This window comes from Pygocentrus nattereri, chromosome 8 (assembly GCF_015220715.1).
Source record: "Pygocentrus nattereri isolate fPygNat1 chromosome 8, fPygNat1.pri, whole genome shotgun sequence".
Taxonomy (NCBI): domain Eukaryota; kingdom Metazoa; phylum Chordata; class Actinopteri; order Characiformes; family Serrasalmidae; genus Pygocentrus; species Pygocentrus nattereri.
Genome location: NC_051218.1, coordinates 20,057,786 through 20,075,974, shown reverse-complemented (window position 1 = coordinate 20,075,974; position 18,189 = coordinate 20,057,786). Strand labels below are relative to the sequence as shown.

The following is an 18,189-nucleotide window of genomic DNA, read 5'->3' as shown; positions in this document are numbered from 1 at the left end:
CAGAGGGGTTTTTAATCAACACGTGGACACACAGTTCCCTGCCTGGTTTCTTGCAATATTCCACATGTAAAAATGTGCTACAGTTATTTTCATCGCCATGTGCTTGGAAGTGTGCAACAAAAAAATCCAAAGATCAAAAGACAGTGACATGCATTGAAATAAATACAATTAAACTTGCAAGTGCGAGGAAGGGAAATCAAAGCATTTTAAAAGCATACTATTTTCTCCTCTCCCTATTATAGGAAGAAGGGTTGACTAGTGGAAGTAGAAATATTCGTGACTGAAGTGCAACTAATTGCTTCTTTCATCTACCCAATTAAAGGCTGAAATTTAATCCAAGAAATTTTATTTAGTCTTTTTTTGATAGCTCATCACATGGCTTTGCCCTTTAATCAGAATTTTTTTTTTTTAAAGAAGTGATGTTTCTTATTAATTCTCACCTGAAGGTTCCTATTTGGGTTATTGATTTGGATCAAGCTCACAAGGTACAGGCCCCCTCTCGAGTAGCTTAGGGGTCTAACTGATGTGTAAAAGAAGCTAAACATGTTGAAAGCAAAGCTAAAAGCTAACACTTCTCCCTCTGCTGGAGGCAGGCTATGTGCAAAGGACGTGAAATCACAAATGGTGGTTGCAATCAATGAAATATTGATGCGTGTAGAAAACCATAAAAAGACAATGCTAGATGTGCGACTGCTAGTGTGGCTATGCTGCTGCACCAGCAGCTAACTGCTGAAGAGGCAGGCGCAGTCAGCACTCGCCTTGCAGTGGCATAGAAGTGAGTGATGAAACATCCCAGTTACATGAGGTAATGTCCCCCCCCCCCCTCCCCTCCCCTCACACAGACTAATATGAGATGCTAATGTTTACATTTGGGGAATACGGGAACACACAGCCCACTTTAGCCAGCGCTAAAAGAGGCGTATACCTCCACTGTGACTAATAATAGATCCTCCTACTGTATTCCTTAGGCAAGCATTGAAATACAAATGTTGTGTCTCACAGCACATATCCAAAATATAGGTCAATGGGAAATCTAAAAAAGAGAGAGGGAACAAAACCGGAGGAAAAAAAAGAAAACAAAATAAAATATGCAGTGCTGACTAAAGATCTAAGGAATCCAGTTGCTATTAAGGAAATTATTTGGGGAGAATAACGGCACAGAAGATTAATTAACATAGTTGGTTTTAACTGATTGAAAGGAAATATGTCCATGCTGAAGCAGGCCTAATTATATCCAACCCTTACTTGTCTTATTAGGCTTTGTAAACAAAAGTGCCAGTGACTTGAAAAATGTTCAAAGGCAATGTGAAAAGCACCAATTAATTTATCACAAAAGTTTATCAAAAAGCTTTGTTCCCAAAATGATTGGTTATTTTATGCAGAAAGGCCACCCAGATATATTGGCTTAAGTCTAACATGTGTTATGATTTGAAATATATACATGTTGTGCACCAGTACCACATAAGAATAACAGTTAAAGTGAATTTAAATGTGCTTTTGACCTTGGCTTCCCAGAATATTTCATGTTGGCACAGAAGTCTAATTAGCTGGAAATCACAGTGCTAAAAATCATAAGACAAAATCACAAACAACTGATCTGAATATGCAGTGAGTGGATTCCCATGCCCCAGTGCACTGACATGCTTACAAAATGCCTGTTCACCTAAACCCTCCTTCATTTCATCTGGGCTCCTCCCTCGAGAAAGCGCTTCCACCAATCTCGACGAGAGACTGCAGTGACCTGATATCTGTCAAGCCAAAGGGGATTTTAGCAGCACCACTTCACGGCATAAATTTTCATGAGGCATGACTTTCTCTTTTCTTTCTTTTTTCTTCCTTTGGCAGATTGAAAAATTTGAGCCCCTCTCAGTTATACGGTGCAATTGCATAACTCCGTCACTTGCGTAATGGTGAAAATATCATGTGTCACATTCTCAGCCGCGGTAATGCAGGTTTATGGTAATGCAGGAGATAGATGGGCTGAGCCAGGGATGGAGGCACTAATTACTCAAGCTCTATTCCCCTCTAATAATGGGCTAAAGGAATTTCCAGGAAATACATTCTGTTCTTTCATGTGCATGGATTTTTGTTCCACCACTTAATCAATACATCTAAAACAGGGATTTCTTTCCACTGAGCTGAATGATTATGACTTAGTGTCTTTCGCAGCCTGTTTCAAAGTTGTTGGCTCCGGCTGTAATGACCTCTATATATGCAGAGATGTCACTGCAGACTGTTATCTAAGGCAGGGCATGAGGGGCACCTGGCGTGCACTAACAGAAGCTGAAAAAGTCACACAAAAAGTCATTCGGAGAGACTCACCATGTGATAAAAGCCGACATTTGACAAAGAATTATGACAGATATTTAAGGAAAGGGTAGGGATTTAACATCAAATAGTGTCACTTTCCAGAGGGATATCTATCTCATCGACTGATGGAGGGATAAAGGTAAAATCTATTGATTTGTCTTTCTGTCCTAGAGCTTCCTACCTGTGCTCCTGAGACTGAGAACGGACTGAAAACACTGCAATACACAAGGTGCCACTGTCGTTCCCTTTGGACCAGATGAGTATCACTATAGGACATATATGCTATTTATAAAAGATATTTTTGTAACACTTTACTGTAGGCAGTGTTCATAAGGCTGCATGACAACTACATAAGACAACTGACACAAACCTGCATAAACATTGTTAAATGCTAATTCTAATTAGTGACATCTGTCCTTTGATGTCAAATTGGCATAACACCTGTCAGGTGATACTGATGTTTTGTGTTACGTCATGACCCAATGTTATAGAACATTGTAACAACTGACTTTGTAGCTTACTGTACATTACAGTGACATAAGTGATGATGTCACACATCTTAAGCATTATAAATAACACCGTTAAACTCAAAATAACATTTTCGATGGATACCATGTCTATAAGAATCTATAAACACTTTCATTGCATGTTAAAATACATTTATTATAAACATGACTATACATATTTTTTAAAGTGCATCACACTTTATAGCCATGTTTATAACGCACAATTAACTGTTAACATAATGCATTATAAATGTGCATAACATGTTATACGGTCAGTGCCAAAAAAACAGAGATAATACATAATGCATTACTATCTGTCAACTCTGAGTGATATCATGATCTCTGTGAATAACTATGGATTCAGAATAAGGTATTAGTCTATAATAATATTAGTGCATTGTAACATTGCGTCTTTGTAAGCTGACAGCATTTATAGGCTTGTCATTATGGGCACAGATTATTATTGACAGACATAAGACATAATAACTTAATTAGAAGAAATTTAATTGTGAGCTATAAGTAAAGTGAGACATATTTTAGACCAAACGAAAGTTTACTGAAGCCATGTCATTGCTTAGCATTTATGACTAGGCAGGTCATAATGCACTATGTAGGCTGACTTCTACTGACATTATAACAGATAATGGAAACATTCATAATCCATCATAATTCATCCTGCTTAATTAACATGGCTATGAAGTGTAATGTATTTTTCTAAATATTTATAGCTACGATTATGAAGCTTTATGAACTACAATGTATTCATAGTTTCTTATGGACATGGTATTCATAGAAAGTGTTACCAAGTTTTCTAGATATTTACATAAGCTGTGTATTCAAATGTCTGTTTGGTGTTTAAGATAATTAATAATGTCCCTGTAGAGCTTTGTTCAGCTCTGAAAACAGGAACAAGGCTACAAGGTAATTGCCTAAACAAACTACTACCTTTGCATAGCCTGAAATGTAATTTAAAGATTTCTTTTATTTTAAATATGAAAACATGCAGACTTTGATATTTTTCTTGTGATGTTAAAAGTGGACTCAATATTATTTGAGCTCTTGTCATTTTACATGTTGTATAGTTTTTGGTCAATGAGCGTTAATATGTATTTGTGGTTAGCTGAGGGAGAGCTAGTTTTATGCCCAGATATAGCAGAGATTATCACTGAGATTGTGTGATTTAACTGAATTCCGTCTGTGTAATTTCTACGGTATCTATTGCGTCTTTTGTGTTAATTATGTGTTTACCTGCCTGGGAACTGCAGATTAAAATTAACAGGTTTACTAACACTAAAGCAAAGCATTGTTTTATTGATGTATTTGTTTGTTTGCTGTTTTGAGATATATGTGTTTTTGGACATGGTCCCTGATCAAATAAAATCAATATATAACTCACTTTACCTAAGCGCCAAAGAAAATGCTCAGTTTTGATCAACCAGCCTGTCTGGGTAAGTGATGTCATATGGTCTGTAGCATAAACTGGGACACAAAGGCTTTAGCTGCGTCCACAACCGCAACACGACAATGCTAAACATTTTAAACTAATGAATGGACTTCTAATAGTGGCGTACATATAACATATTTTTTAGTATGGTAGTAAGTAGTTTTGGATGCGCTATGTGTCATTTTATCCCAGAGAGGGACACAAACTAATGTCTGAAAAAAAATCACCTGACATAGATGCTATGACATCAACAGACATTGCCTACAGGAATCACCATAAATATTTATGGAGGTTCATGCCAGATGTCAGGACAAGCTTACGTAGGTATCATGTAGCCTTATTGCACTGCCCTACACTGTCCTAAACGGTTGTTATTATTTAGCAGCGAAGCTGGCCTTAGAAGGAATAGAAGAAGTAGAAGAGTCTTGGCCCCACTGCTTCAGTCTCAATCTAGCTGTGTTCCTCAGAGTGGATGGTCAGCACCAAGCCAAATCCGATTTGTCCCTACCATTAATGTCATGGCCTTTAAGCTACATATCATCACAGAGAGTGAGCTCACTCAGACTGTAATTGAAAGGGCCTGGGGAGAAATCCTAAGGTTCCGCTTTCCACCCTCAGCCCACTATATCCACACTACCATCCATCACTGTACAGACTGGCCTCAAGGTGCTAGCGTAATGCTGAGAGGTTAACAGCAAGATCACTCCAGCAATGCTAACTTACTGTTTCCAGAACCACTAGCCTTCAGGCACACACACACACACATACACACTCACAAACAGTCTAAAGGCTGTGTCAAGTATACATTAATTCAGGCACTGTGCAGGGAGAGTGCTATGTTTGAATGTGTTGACAGTGGCATGCTCAGAGGATGGATGGACTTCAATAGGGGAAGTGATCAGAAACGCCATCCTTCCTTTAGATGTCGAGTTCACAGGCTTGATTACACAGCCCACTCGCGACGCATCCTGCTACAGATAAAATTAAACACCCGCGATTACACACTACTTTGAAATGCCCTGGATCGTGATCAATGTGGTCGCTGATTTAAAGCGCAATCTCAGAAGGGAGGGTATTTCATAAAAAATTCAAATACGATATCTCACGACAGCCCTGCATTGTTGCTAATGAAAAGTGATGGTGCTGAGGGAAGAAAAGACAATAAGCACTTGAGGGTTCTTGCTAGCCTGTTTGTCAAACGGAAAAGGATGCTGCTCTTCGGGCGCCTTGATCAAAGACACTAACATTTTTCTGCAAGTATTCAAGAAGCATTCTGTATCATGTAAATCATTGACTAGCGGCATTAAATAATGACATGTAATTTAGATAAAGAAACAGCATGATGAATCTCTTTGCTGAGGCTGTGGCACTCTAAGAGCAGATCGTTTGGCTCCAGTGTGCCCCCCCCCCCTTTTTTTTTTTTTTAGCATGTTCAGCTGGCCTCTAACATACATGAGATCTGCCAGCATGTCCTTGCCAAGAAGTGGAGGACACAGTGCTGATCTCTAATGAAAAGGATCTGGAGGGAAGATCAGAGAAATGGACTGATGGCAGCGGTCACCCTTCTGAAGGCATGGCACTGCCTCTCGGAGTCAGGGGCATACTCAAAGTTACCCCCTCCAACCCTTCAAAAGAGGGGGTGCATCTAAGGCACATGGATTCAGCCCACGATGGACTGACTTTGTTCCCTGGGTTGATTGCGGACCTCCTAAAAGTCCAGACGCAACCTGTTGTCCAGCTAGAAGATGAGCCTGTGCTGTGTCAACAGCGATGCAGGAGCATAAACCAATCGATTGAGGAGAGACCTTTAATGTCTTCTTTACTGCCCTGAGAACTCACCATCAGACACTGTCACATATCTCTTATGTAAGGCATGGATAATGAATGAAAAAAGAAAGGGAGTTAAAAAATATCTTTTTAAGAAATGTCCACGGGGGTGAATAGAAAACCCGAAATGCATCAAACGACAAAAATGCGTCAGATTCTGAGATGGGAAGGGTCGGCTTCTCGCAGACCAAAGCTGTGTTGAATCGAGCTACCCCATACCGAAAAACAGAGAGGAAAATGCGAAAAAAGGAACCCCACATTGGAGGGAGCTTAGGGTTTGACAGCAGAGCTGAATGTCCAGCAAATGAATAGGGTACTATTTAATAATCTGGTACCAGCTGAGCTACACAGGGGACTGGCACCACCACTGACACAAGAAAACTGCTCTGTGGATGAAGATGAGAGAGAAATCCAACGGATCAGCCGACTCGGTCGCCAGCACTGGGCTCCGAGGCACTAAACAGCTCTCATTTTCCATTTTGCCAGCAAAGAGACAGCAGATAATATACAGACATTACTGATTCAGTCCGAAAATTCACAGTGACTTATGTATGAATCCTCGCGTAGCTGATGCATTTTTCAAAACTGTGTTAATTGTCAAGCTGATGTACAGTCCTTTTTCATTTTTCCCCTTTTGCTTTTAGTGTTTTGGTTTTTTTTTTCCTCCCCTGATGGAACCGGAGGCACATATGAGACAAATTAGCTCGCCGAGATTTGCAGGAAACATGACATCCAATGAGACGACAGTTTCGTAGAGCCGCATTTCTCACCGCTCTCCCACAACTCATCTCTTTGATAGGCTCATTACAGTCTCACCTCTAAAATCAATTTGCCTGCATTGCTAGCATCACTCTCATTACACATGGTTAGCATCAGGAGCGTACGAGTGCCAAACCCCGCAACTGAGCCTCGCGCACGGCTCGTTTGGAAACAGATAAATGAGAACTGCTCTAAGGAGAGGGCTGAACTGCGGCTACACAAAAGGGAGCAGAGGTCCAGAGTTTGGACTGTGCATGCACATGTGAGTGCCCTCGTGTTTGCGTGTGTGTGTACACAAGAAAGCGAGGCTGCAAATGATCCAGAGGAAAGGGGGGAAAAAACAGGATCTGACGAGGTGAGCTTTTGGGGAGCAAAGCTTCAGAAAAGCTCAGAACTCCCACCTGCCACAGGACCACACTGAAGAGGCACGCAGATTAAGGGGCCAACGTGAAGGGAGGGATGGGAGAAGAGGGTGGCCAGGAGCGTCGAGCGGAGTAGCAGATGAGAGAGGGGAATGTGGTCTCTGCTGGAGAGGAGGGGGTGGGCAGCCATGGATGAAAAGAAGCTCCAGCCAGGGAGCACCAGCACTACTGGCTTGACCTGGGGATGCTGGAAAGAGGCAGGAATCCAATTAAAATCGCACCCCATCGGCCTGCACAGCCACCGCCCCCTCACCCGGCTGACGCAACCTCGCATGGCTTCTGCAGGACGCGTGATTCGGAAGTAGTGTGAAAGCGGAGGACGTGGAGATCTCATGGCGTCACTTGCACATGAGCCCTACGTGGCAGTGAGGATATATCATGGCCAAAGTGGCCATGACACCAAACCTGTCCCATAACAATGGCCTGGCAAATGATTCATAAAGCTAGCATAGAGGGAACGAATGGGTTTATATATAGGTTGAGTCACAGGAGGCGGCATAGAGTTGCATATTCTTTCCGAAAACCTGCAACCAAACCTACGCCACCGCCTGGTGTTGCTAGGCAGACGGTGTTGCTCGAGTAAATGTAGAGCAATGTGCTGGGTGAGAGAGGTTCCGCCATGCTATGTTCATCAGCAATGACATTAGGAAGAAATGGGCCAAGGGTGTGGTTAGCCATCTATTTATGGAATACCACTATTGCCTTGCCAATTGGAAGATACAAAGAGAAAGCTTTTAGAATAGATAAACTGTGGGTATTAAAGGATCTCTGCATGAGGCGGGGGACAAATCGCGTTTCAGGGTGTGCACACTCACTGTATACATCACCACTCCGCCTGCATAACAAATCTAATGGAGGCTAGATTATTCCCCTCAAGTAAAGACATTTATCCAGGGCAATTATGTATTCAACAGTATCAATGTCCTCCAAAGACTTCAGGGAGCAGATGAGCCATGTTTGAGGACAAAAACAAACAGTAATTGGGAATCAAATCTATGTTGAAGGGACAGGATGCAGCTTGAAAAATGGAGCAGATTTGCAGGCCACTGTAGTGAAGTTTTTTAAAAAGTGATTTTGTATTTTGATGAACTGAACTGATAAAATGACCAGATGCCTGTGCTATAAGTAGAGTGCATGCAAAAAGACCTGTGTATCTTTGTATGACTATACATGATGGTCAAGATAAGAACTATATAGCTAAATACGTCCAGTACTGTGCAAAAGTCAGGTGCTACTCTGTCATGTATTTCCAATCAAAACCAGTAAAGTTATTCATTTTCCGGTGTCCAGAAAAAGCAGTCCAGATTTTACTTTTTTTTTTTTTTTTACTTGTGTGCATCCTTCTGCCATTTTTCCTCTTTCATCCCTCCAACCAACAAGTTACAGCTGTATCCTGCCAACAAAAGCTGTTCCCATAAGTGTCAGTGACATTATATTGATCTTCAAAAAGATTCACAAAACAAGCTACACACAAATTTCTTTATCATGGGCGTCTAAAACAGCTAAATAAGATACTTCTTAGACTAGATAAAAGATAATCCACTTGCATAAGTTAGGGGGAGTGTATCAGGGAAATAATTGAAAACCTGGAGTTCAAAAATAATTTAAGATATCAAGAAAATGGGACTCATTACAACCATGCAAGACTTGGTAGACCATAAAACTGTCACCAAAAAGATAAAACAATAAAGCTTTCATCTTTGAGAGAGGAGAAACTCGAGCTCCACTGCTGCTTCAGATCTAAAAACATCTCGATGTTTCCGTCCATCTTTCCACTGTGAGAAAACAACAAAAATATGAGTCTGAAAGGATGTGTAGCTATTTACAGGCTGTTTCTACACAAAAAAAGAAGAAAACCTGCATGGACATTTCCACAAAAACACGGGACATCTGAGATGTAGAGTCAAGTCGACTGACGAGTCTTAATTTCTAACTGGCTTAGATTATGAGAAGCAAAAAATGTAACCAACTTCTGAGACTCAACTTTAGAGGTGTGTATAAAAGTGTAATAAAAGATATTCTGTAATGAAGGCAAAAGAAAGACACTTTCAATACTGAAAAATTCATTTTATATTTAATTGTGTAACTTATGTATAATTTTATGTCAAATACATGCTTAATGTTTTTTTTTCATATACAGAAATATGAATAAGTTGCATTCACTTGCCGCTTTGGCTGGAAATTAAATAAATGGAAAATGGTCTCTGACTTCTGAAATGTAATGTATATTACAAAGAAAGCAGTCAAAAAGACACAATTCCTTTTCTGTTTTTTTTTCACTCCATCCAAAAAAACAGTACATCCTTCCACAGTGTCCGCTCACCTACAACTTTCAAAGGAAAATTCCATTTTCCACTTCTATTTAGTGTACAGCGAGGCTTATTGTGGCTAGTTAAGAGACCTTCCGACCAGCAGGGAGTCAGATCATGTCAACATTGTCTAAGGTCATTTAATGTCAACCATCATGGTAACAGGAGCTGCTAATTATTGCGAGGAGATGGGCCACCAAAATACAAAGCCTGCAGTGTACAATATACTCTACGTCCTCTAATAACACTTCTGGTTTCAGGCAAAGTAACTAACTGCTGAACAGGGAGGTGCCCGTTGTGTTTGACTGACAGAGAGAACTTGAAACAGATGGTTTAAACCTTTTAATGCCTTTTCTTCTCTTTTTTTTTCTTCTCTTCGTTTACAGGCAGACACGCCTTAGTGAAAGTGAGATGCACTGGCAAAATCGACCAGTAATTTTGTGAAGGAAACCTTCAGGAATTTCAGGGTTGTATGCGTTGTGCATTTTGATGCTGTGAGATGAGCGATATTTGCTTAATGTCTTAATGCAATTTTCTGGCATATGACCATACTCATATTCCAGAGAAAACGATTTTGGTAAATAAGGAATCTCTGATTTATGGCCCCAATACATCTGAGACTATAATGTTTGTACTATTCAAACTTGGATGAGAAAAGATGTACAAATGACATGAGACAACAGTTGACAATTATAAGAGGTAAGCAGGGTTCACTGCTTACAATCACACAGAAGCCTTATAACAATGTACAATGCCACTTGGCTTGATTGAACTCCGATTATACAACTGACGCATAATTACACCAAATATGCTTAATAATGCCTGGCAAAGGGTGCAAGTTCCCTCTCAACTCAAAATACGCCTGCAAGTATGATTTAAAAACTGACATTCATTCCCACAGGTGGGCTCTTTACTTATGCTCTGAGGAGCACCTCATGCAACATGATGATGTAGTTCAAGTCCTGTTGCTTGAAAGTTCCAAAGTTTTGCTGTATCTATGACCACCCTTAATTTTCTACCAGTTACTGGAATAAAGGATAATTCCCCAAAATTCTGTCCTAAATTTGAAGGGCCTCGTGTTTGTGAGATTTAAGGTTAATGTCCACAAAAGGGGCACTTATGAATCTATCATATTTAGGCCTCAATACATAAATAAATGCATGAATAAACTCAAAATCAGGTCGGTATATATTTGATGGAAGTCCCCTGTGGTCAAAAGCCCGAGGAACATTTTTTTCCCTTGCAAAAAACAGTTAACTTAGACACTGGTGGTGTTGCATGCCTCACTTCCAAACAGAAAAAAAAAAATTAGCTGGCCTAGTTAGCGTGCTAAATTCTACAGTCACTGATTTTTCAGCAGTTTCTCTTTTTAAGCACACTATAATGATCGGGTGCCCGGGGCACTGTCCTCGACAATGGGAACTGTGCTCGTAAACTATGAATGAGCAGCATTATTGTAATAACCATCCCAGGCAGAAATTAGCATCTGTAATGTAAAAGGCCTACCCGAACATTAGCCTAGCAGGCTCTGCAAAATCACAGAGACAGGACTGAATCTCTACGTGCCTGAAATGAGACAAGGAACATCCACTTATGCTAAGACTGATTCGCACAGACCTACAGTGAGGCAGTTACTCGGAGAACGTAGTCAACAAAGAAGTCAAAAGCAGACAAAACAACCTTACAGCTACTCCCCTCCCACAGCGTAGTCATACTGGGCCACTTCCACAACAAATGGATCCGTCAAGAAGACAAATGTCAGAAGTTTCCAAACTCATCCTTTATGTGCGCGAGGAAAGTTGACGTGAAAGCAGCTCCGACCAAACTCTTCAATAAATCAGACACGTGACGTCAGCTCGTGAGGAGTCGCTTCCCGTGTCAGTCAAATAAGCTGAAAGCAGCGAACATTCAACTCAATTAGTTTGTCAATTACTTAAAGGGGAACTCCACCGAATTTATTTTTTTCCTTTTTTTGCTGCACAGTTCCGTCCTTGCTACATAAAGTCATTTGGTTGATAAGAAATGGTCCGTCGTACAGAAAGATACAGGAACCAGGGGTCGCCATGCATGTCTACGATACAAGTAGAGCCATTTTACTACTTCTCCAAAGCCACCGCTGAACCTGCACTTGTCTTCTAAGTTTTTATATATGTTGATGATGCTAAAATGGTTGCAAATAGGGAAAAAAATGTTTTCTTTGGGGACTATTTTGCCTTATAACCCGCTGCGTGTACCTCTCCGCCATCAATGGATTAAAATAAGAGGTTAAGACTTTTAGGCCCAAACTTTATCACAAAACTATCTTAAAGCGATGTATCAGCATCAGGCGGAGAATTCATAACCAACTTGCGCAGTTAACTTTCTGTGATGGAGTTTTTAGAGGCATTAAACTCTTCAGGCCTTTGGTTCCCGTCAGCACCAGTGTGAACAATTCTGGCTCGGTAAGTTTCTCTAGAACAAAGCATTTCTCGTCGAACCACTCTGGACGGCTTCGCCCACATCACAACCATTTAATTATGTGAAACTTTTGAAAGATTGTCGGAGTTCTCCTTTAATTGGTTCGTCGTCCAAGCGTCTTCATGGGCTAATAGCGTTGACGACTAGGCCTGCATATTTATGTTGATTTCATAGATTTTTTCAGACCTCCATCTATAAGTACAGGGTGTCTGTCAGTATAGGTATATACAGTATATACTGTATAAGAACAGTATAGGTTGTAGTAAAGTGGTGTGGCGGTGAGCACCAGGTGGGCATGTGGGCTAAACCGTTCCTACGGTGACTGTAACCGTGCGGTCAGATATACTGTGACAGATATAAAGTTCACACTGAGAGCTCTACTGCTGTCTAATGAGCGTGACACGTTCAGATTATGACCAGCGCTTGCTTTAATATTTGCGCTGCTTTCTAAAATCAGCAATAGTAAAGAAAGGACTGTAAGTGTGTAAACTGCGGAATTCCCAGTCGGCGATTAGTTCAGACTTGTCCGCGTCTGCTTTAGTCTGCGTTAGTATGTTTAGAACGAATTCAAAATGCTGAAATTTTTAAACAGAAGGGCCCGGAATCCAGCCTTCTGCTCTGGAGCACCCCGCCGTGCTCACTGACCACCACTGCCGTTACCTGGACTTTGTGTCGTGCTAATTGAAAATCCAAGGAATCTGAGTGATCCATCTTGTAAGGCAGAAATAAACACATGAGTTGAGTGAGTCTCGACTACAGCACGTTTTCTTTAAGAATGCATTGAGTTTAATCACACTAGGCCTGATCAAAGAGAATAGAGACACTTTAATGAAATCTCGAATGCATAATTAATGGTACAGTATATATACAGTGGAATTTAATTAAACATTTTAATTCTTATGAGAGACTGAGAGTGGGATTGTAAATGTTATTCGTCGAAAAGAAATTATATATATATAAAATTCTTTATTTGACAAAAGTAGGAAATAGTGTCGACACATACAAAAGGAGAGCGAGGACTTTGTGGTGCAGTGGTCTCTATGAACATGGCCTAAAAAACAGTTCTCCAATGGAGCCTAGTCTCATCCACTTGGGGGTTATTAACAAAACAGCTTTTAACATTTTTCTTTTGAAGTTGGACCCATGTGAAATGAACCGAGGGCCTCGGCACTGTAAGTGGGGTCAAGCTTTAATGCACGAGCCTCCCACTGAAAAACAAAACAAAACAAAAAAAAAGTTCTTTTTAGAGATGTTGAGTGAGCCTCAATAATAACTCCCTTTAGCTTCTCAATGGGACACATAAGATACCTGCCTCTCCTTTAACCACGTCATGGTTAAAATCCTCGTTTACAGACAAAAAAACGTAAACTTACGACCATATTATATATCCTTCGTCTCATAAAATATTTAGACTATATATTATGAATAGGAAGAGACAGAGTGTGTATAGACTAATTTCTAACAATATTTCAAGTCCAGCGAAGGGTGGAGTAAGTACTCAAGTTTCAGTTAAAGAACATCACCAACACAATTCAAGCACCAATACACGAATAACTGTCATGTACAACAGATAAAGCTCACAGCAAACAAATTGCACTGTGCTATATAGCCAGCTGACTTATATGACAATTTGACACCAAAGGTCTCTCCATACTGTCATGCTGCCTTGAATCCGAGTTTAAATGACATGCCCCCCCCCCTCCCCCCTCCCCCCACTCTCACGACCGCACATCATACATCATTATTACACTGCTTGGATGAGAAAGTCTCCACACCCCCATGGCACGTGTACCAACCGTTCACGAGACTCTTTTGGAAAGGTGAGTGGGGTGAGAATGTCCTGTGGCTAGGGGCGAGAGTGGGGCTCACTTGGCTACACGGGTACTGGCCAGTTTCGGGTCTGTAATTGCCCCGATGTATCAGCAAAGGGTCCAGAAGGGACTGCGGCCTGTGCGCCGTGTAGTCCAAGCTGTTGTCAAACGTGTGATGGAAGCGAGGCCTCAGGGCCGGCTCGCTCAGGGCCTCGGGGGACGGGGGCTCTTGAGAGGAGACGGGTGGCAGGGAGGACGCGTCCTGCTGTTCGGTCACCTCGGGAGAGCCGGCCCGGCCAAGGTGCTCCCCGTCCTCGCCCATTTTGCCAACGTAGGCCTTGCAATGGAGTTTCATGTGCTTTCTCAGGGAGCTGGGGTGCGTGTAACATTTCTCGCAGCCTCTGACCTTGCACGTGTAGGGCTTATCGCTGGAGTGCACGTGCGAGTGCTTCTTCCGGTCACTGCTGTTCGCGAACCTCCGAGTGCAGCCCTCAAACTCGCATTTAAACGGTTTCTCACCTAAACGGGGAGCAGAGGAGGAGACAAAATGACCGGCGGGTTACGGGTGATGGAGCCTGAGCTATAGCCCTCCACTCATCAGCTCTGAGCCCGCAACGGGATGGGCAGCACTGGCACTGTGGCTTTTTAATATAAAGAATTTAGAAGCCCCACTTGCTGCATTCAACAAGTAAAGAGGACGCGGATTGTTTAGGTGCCTCTTTTCTCCAAAAGTTTAAACACGGCGGTTACTGGGAGTCATACACTGTGGACTCTGCTCTGTTCACAGCTTCCCGTCAATTTTCAAAAAAGAAATTAAGCTTTTCATTTCTCATTTCTGTTCTGGCCCGTTTAAGGATCTCGGCTTGTATTCATGGAGCCCCATACAGCTCTGCTAATTTGTAGTTTAGGTAATCCAAGGTGGGCCTTCAAGAAACATTGGAAACAAATAGAGTGGACCAAATGCAGCGTAACACAGTTCTCTTCTATAGAAAACAAACCTTCTATTGTTTGTAAGTTAGCAGCTTAAAGGGCAGATATCATCATGAAATGAGGCTGTGTATCAAAACTGCATGAAATAATAAGAAATACCACTAATCCAGTTGTGTGAATCAATTTCATTGTAGGTGGTCAAATTATCTGTGGTGTGGACCCCTCATATCAGTTTACTGCACGGGTCGTTATGCGGGCTCCCACTTCAGTTCCACACTGTATAACTTACATATTAGTTTTGTAGCGAACCGTTTATTACTGAATTGATAGTAAGTAATAAAAGTAATCAGTATTAAGAGTAATAACTACATACAGTTTGACAGAGGTTAACGAATCAGGCCTAGATTAGAGAAACCATTTCAACCCAAACCTATATATATATATATATATATATATATATATATATACACATACACCTTATTTATTTATTTATTTTTATTTTTTTAACGTTGTAAGCCTTCTGACTTTTCGCTCCATCGTTTGAAAGTTCGCTGAAGTGGCTCAGCAAACTTTCTGCAGGACATTTCACAGATCAGAGAGAAAGACAACAGCCCAGCTCTACAGAGTAATGACAGCAAGCTAGTCTATGTGGACTCTCTCCGTATTCCTATAGCCTACGGTCTATAAATCATGTATGTGCATTACATTAATGCAACGATGGTCTCGTGCATTATTCAGCAAAGATTATTATTTTCAGGAATGACGTGAGGACAGCGTGCTCGCTGAGTGGGGGGCGCGCAGCTCGCGGGAGCGCGCAGCCGTAGCTGTTGCAGCGTCAATGCTACGTCACAGCTCTCCGGTGTCCCGCGCTTTATTTATTTATTTCACTGCATGAATGAGAGGCACCCAAACAACTGCCCTGAGAACCTGCCTCCTTTCAGCACCGCGACTGCTTTCCTGTTTTTATCAATCCGAGAGCCACTGACCTGATAGCTGATAGAACATCAGTGCTTATTAGGCTCCAGCAGAACGCTACTGATTATTACCGACAAAGCCCGTCTGATTAGAAGTGAAGGTGCTAAAGGAGGACACGCAGCTGCGCGGAAAGTGCTGAGTAGATTTTAGTTGGCGAAAACGCGTGACTGAAGCGGCCACAGAGCGAATGAAACATTTTTCTACATCTTCAAAAGATAAGCTGCTTCTATAAGCTGAGCTAAATGTTTCATGAACAGTTCTTACAGAGCCAATACATTTTGTCGTAAAATTATGGCGCTCGTAAAAGCCTTTTGAAGTTACAGTCTGAAGTGAGTATATATATATAAAAACACAACGTCATTTTAAAGTATAAAAAGTATTAACAAACGAACTGTTAAAATACTACAATGCAGAATAATTTATTGTTATTATTATTATTATTATTATTATTATTATTATTATTATTATTATGTGACCAACCTGTGTGCGTTCTCTTGTGAATCTTGAGGTTTTCGGATCTGGCGAAAACTTTCTCACATCCGTGGAAAGGGCAGGGGAAGGGCTTTTCCCCCGTGTGCACTCTGACGTGGTTGACCAGCTTGTATTTGGCTTTGAAGGGCTTCCTGTCCCTGGGACAGTTCTCCCAGTGGCACACGTAGTCGGAGTGCTCTGGTCCCCCGACATGCTCGATCGTCACATGTGTGACAAGTTCGTACATGGTCCCGAAGGTCCTGGCACATGGCGGCTTGCCAGCGCCTTCTTGGCCGTCCCGCCACTTGCACACCAGCTCGTGCGCGAGGTTCTGCCTGGAGCACCTGAGGAACGCGTCGCCCCCTCCCCGCTGCACGGCCATGTTCAGCGGCTTGTAGAGCCCCAAAAACTGGGTGACCAGTTGCTGGCCGTTGGCCCGAGGGCCGCCGTGCGCCTGGCCGTACGGGTGCGCGCGCGAGAGGATCTCTCCTGGAAGACCCAGCATGACCTGGCTGCTGAGGTCTCGCGCGGCGTCCGCGGAGCCGTGGGCCTGCTCTTGGTAGGTGGCGAAGAACGCGTGGCTTCTGCCATCTCTATAGCCGTGGAAGTCACGGTGCCTCCCAATAGCGCCATGTTGGTTGGGTCTCGGCGCCAGTTGATCGGCTACGGGTGGCATACCTGCTCCTGACAGACCTGTCCCAATGATAATGCCCCTAGGACTGGCTTCTAAGCGGTGGCTGGTGTATCCAGTGTCTGGAAAATGGGGGATGGAGTGGTCAACATACGCAGTGGCCCTCGTCTCGGGGTAGTCTCGCAGACTGTGCGAGGGGCAGAGTTTTAAGGAAGTGCCAGTGGGGTGCCCCATGTGCTCCCCTGCCAAAGGTGGCAGCACCACACTGGGTTCAGTATTGCTCTCCCCAGGGTTGACGCAAGAAAGAGGGCAGCCACTAAACCTCGACAGGCTTGTCATTGTTGTTATTGGTGCTAAGTTTGGCTGTGGGTCTGCAAAAGCAACCGAACCTCTTCACGCTCGAGGTTTACCTACAAAACCGTGTCCCCCATTGGCCCTGCCCGTGTATCATCTGCACGTGCAGCTCTCGGCCGTGAACGTCGCGGACGCACGAATCGGACCAGAGTTCGTTAAAGCCGGTGCGAGTCCCATGCCGTTCACTTTGCCCTCTTGATTTGTGGCAATAACCGTGGTAGTAAAAAATGCTCCGAACCAGGCCAGGCTGCAATATAAAAGCACAGCAGGCAAACCTGGGTTTAAAAAAAGGGCGCTTGGGGATTGGTTGGAATGCCCGGTGATTGACAGCGACTGGGTTTGTTTTAAAAGGGACACGCAGGCGTTCACCACACGACTCCGTTTTCAAATCTCGCAGTGAAAATGCTTTGATATGTGCCGCTTATGCGCTGCCAAATATCGCCGCCTCTTTGACTTCAAGGCGTCAGATTACAACTTGCAAAATATCTCGTGGTGGAACATCTAGACGTTGCCTCGTAGAGGGATAATGCAGCAGATTTGTGCTGGAGTCTGAAAAGAAATTAGGATGTGCAGTAAATCATCTGCCAGATCGGCACGAAAATCAAAACGCGAGTCTGTTCGCTCCTTGCATGCATATATTCTTGTCTGTGCGACGCTGAAGAGTTTAGGACAAAAAAATAGACATTAAAGAAAAAAGCACTCTTATTTCGTTCCGTAATATGTGTGCTTTGGCAAAACTACACTTTCAAAAATCATTCCGTTTATTCAACAGACATATTTGAAGGTAAACTACGCTTGGAACGATTTCATGACAACCGACAGCACAATGACGCCGTCATTTTACTTCCAAGTGCTTCTTAGCCATAGAGTAGCCACTACCAAGACTCTAACGGAGTCCGTTTGGCTATGCAGTCTTGGCTATTTTTCAGATCCAACACAAGTGTGACGTTACCAAAAAAATGGCACCGAAAAGACCCACAGAG

The 18,189-nt window shown here is 42.5% G+C and overlaps 2 protein-coding genes across 5 annotated transcripts in view; both read right to left on the bottom strand.

Annotated features, from left to right (window-relative positions):
• Nucleotides 1–18,189, bottom strand: part of LOC108432946 (caskin-1-like) — a 94,474-nt gene that overhangs the window by 19,674 nt on the left and 56,611 nt on the right. The gene's annotated exons all lie outside the window — the stretch shown is intronic.
• Nucleotides 13,727–17,445, bottom strand: zic6 (zic family member 6). Its single transcript, XM_017707028.2, has 2 exons — nt 16,231–17,445; nt 13,727–14,364 (listed from the first exon to the last, which is right to left on the bottom strand). Exons 1-2 carry the CDS (start codon nt 17,189–17,191, stop codon nt 13,766–13,768), a joined length of 1,560 nt encoding a protein of 519 aa, XP_017562517.1. The 5' UTR covers nt 17,192–17,445; the 3' UTR covers nt 13,727–13,765.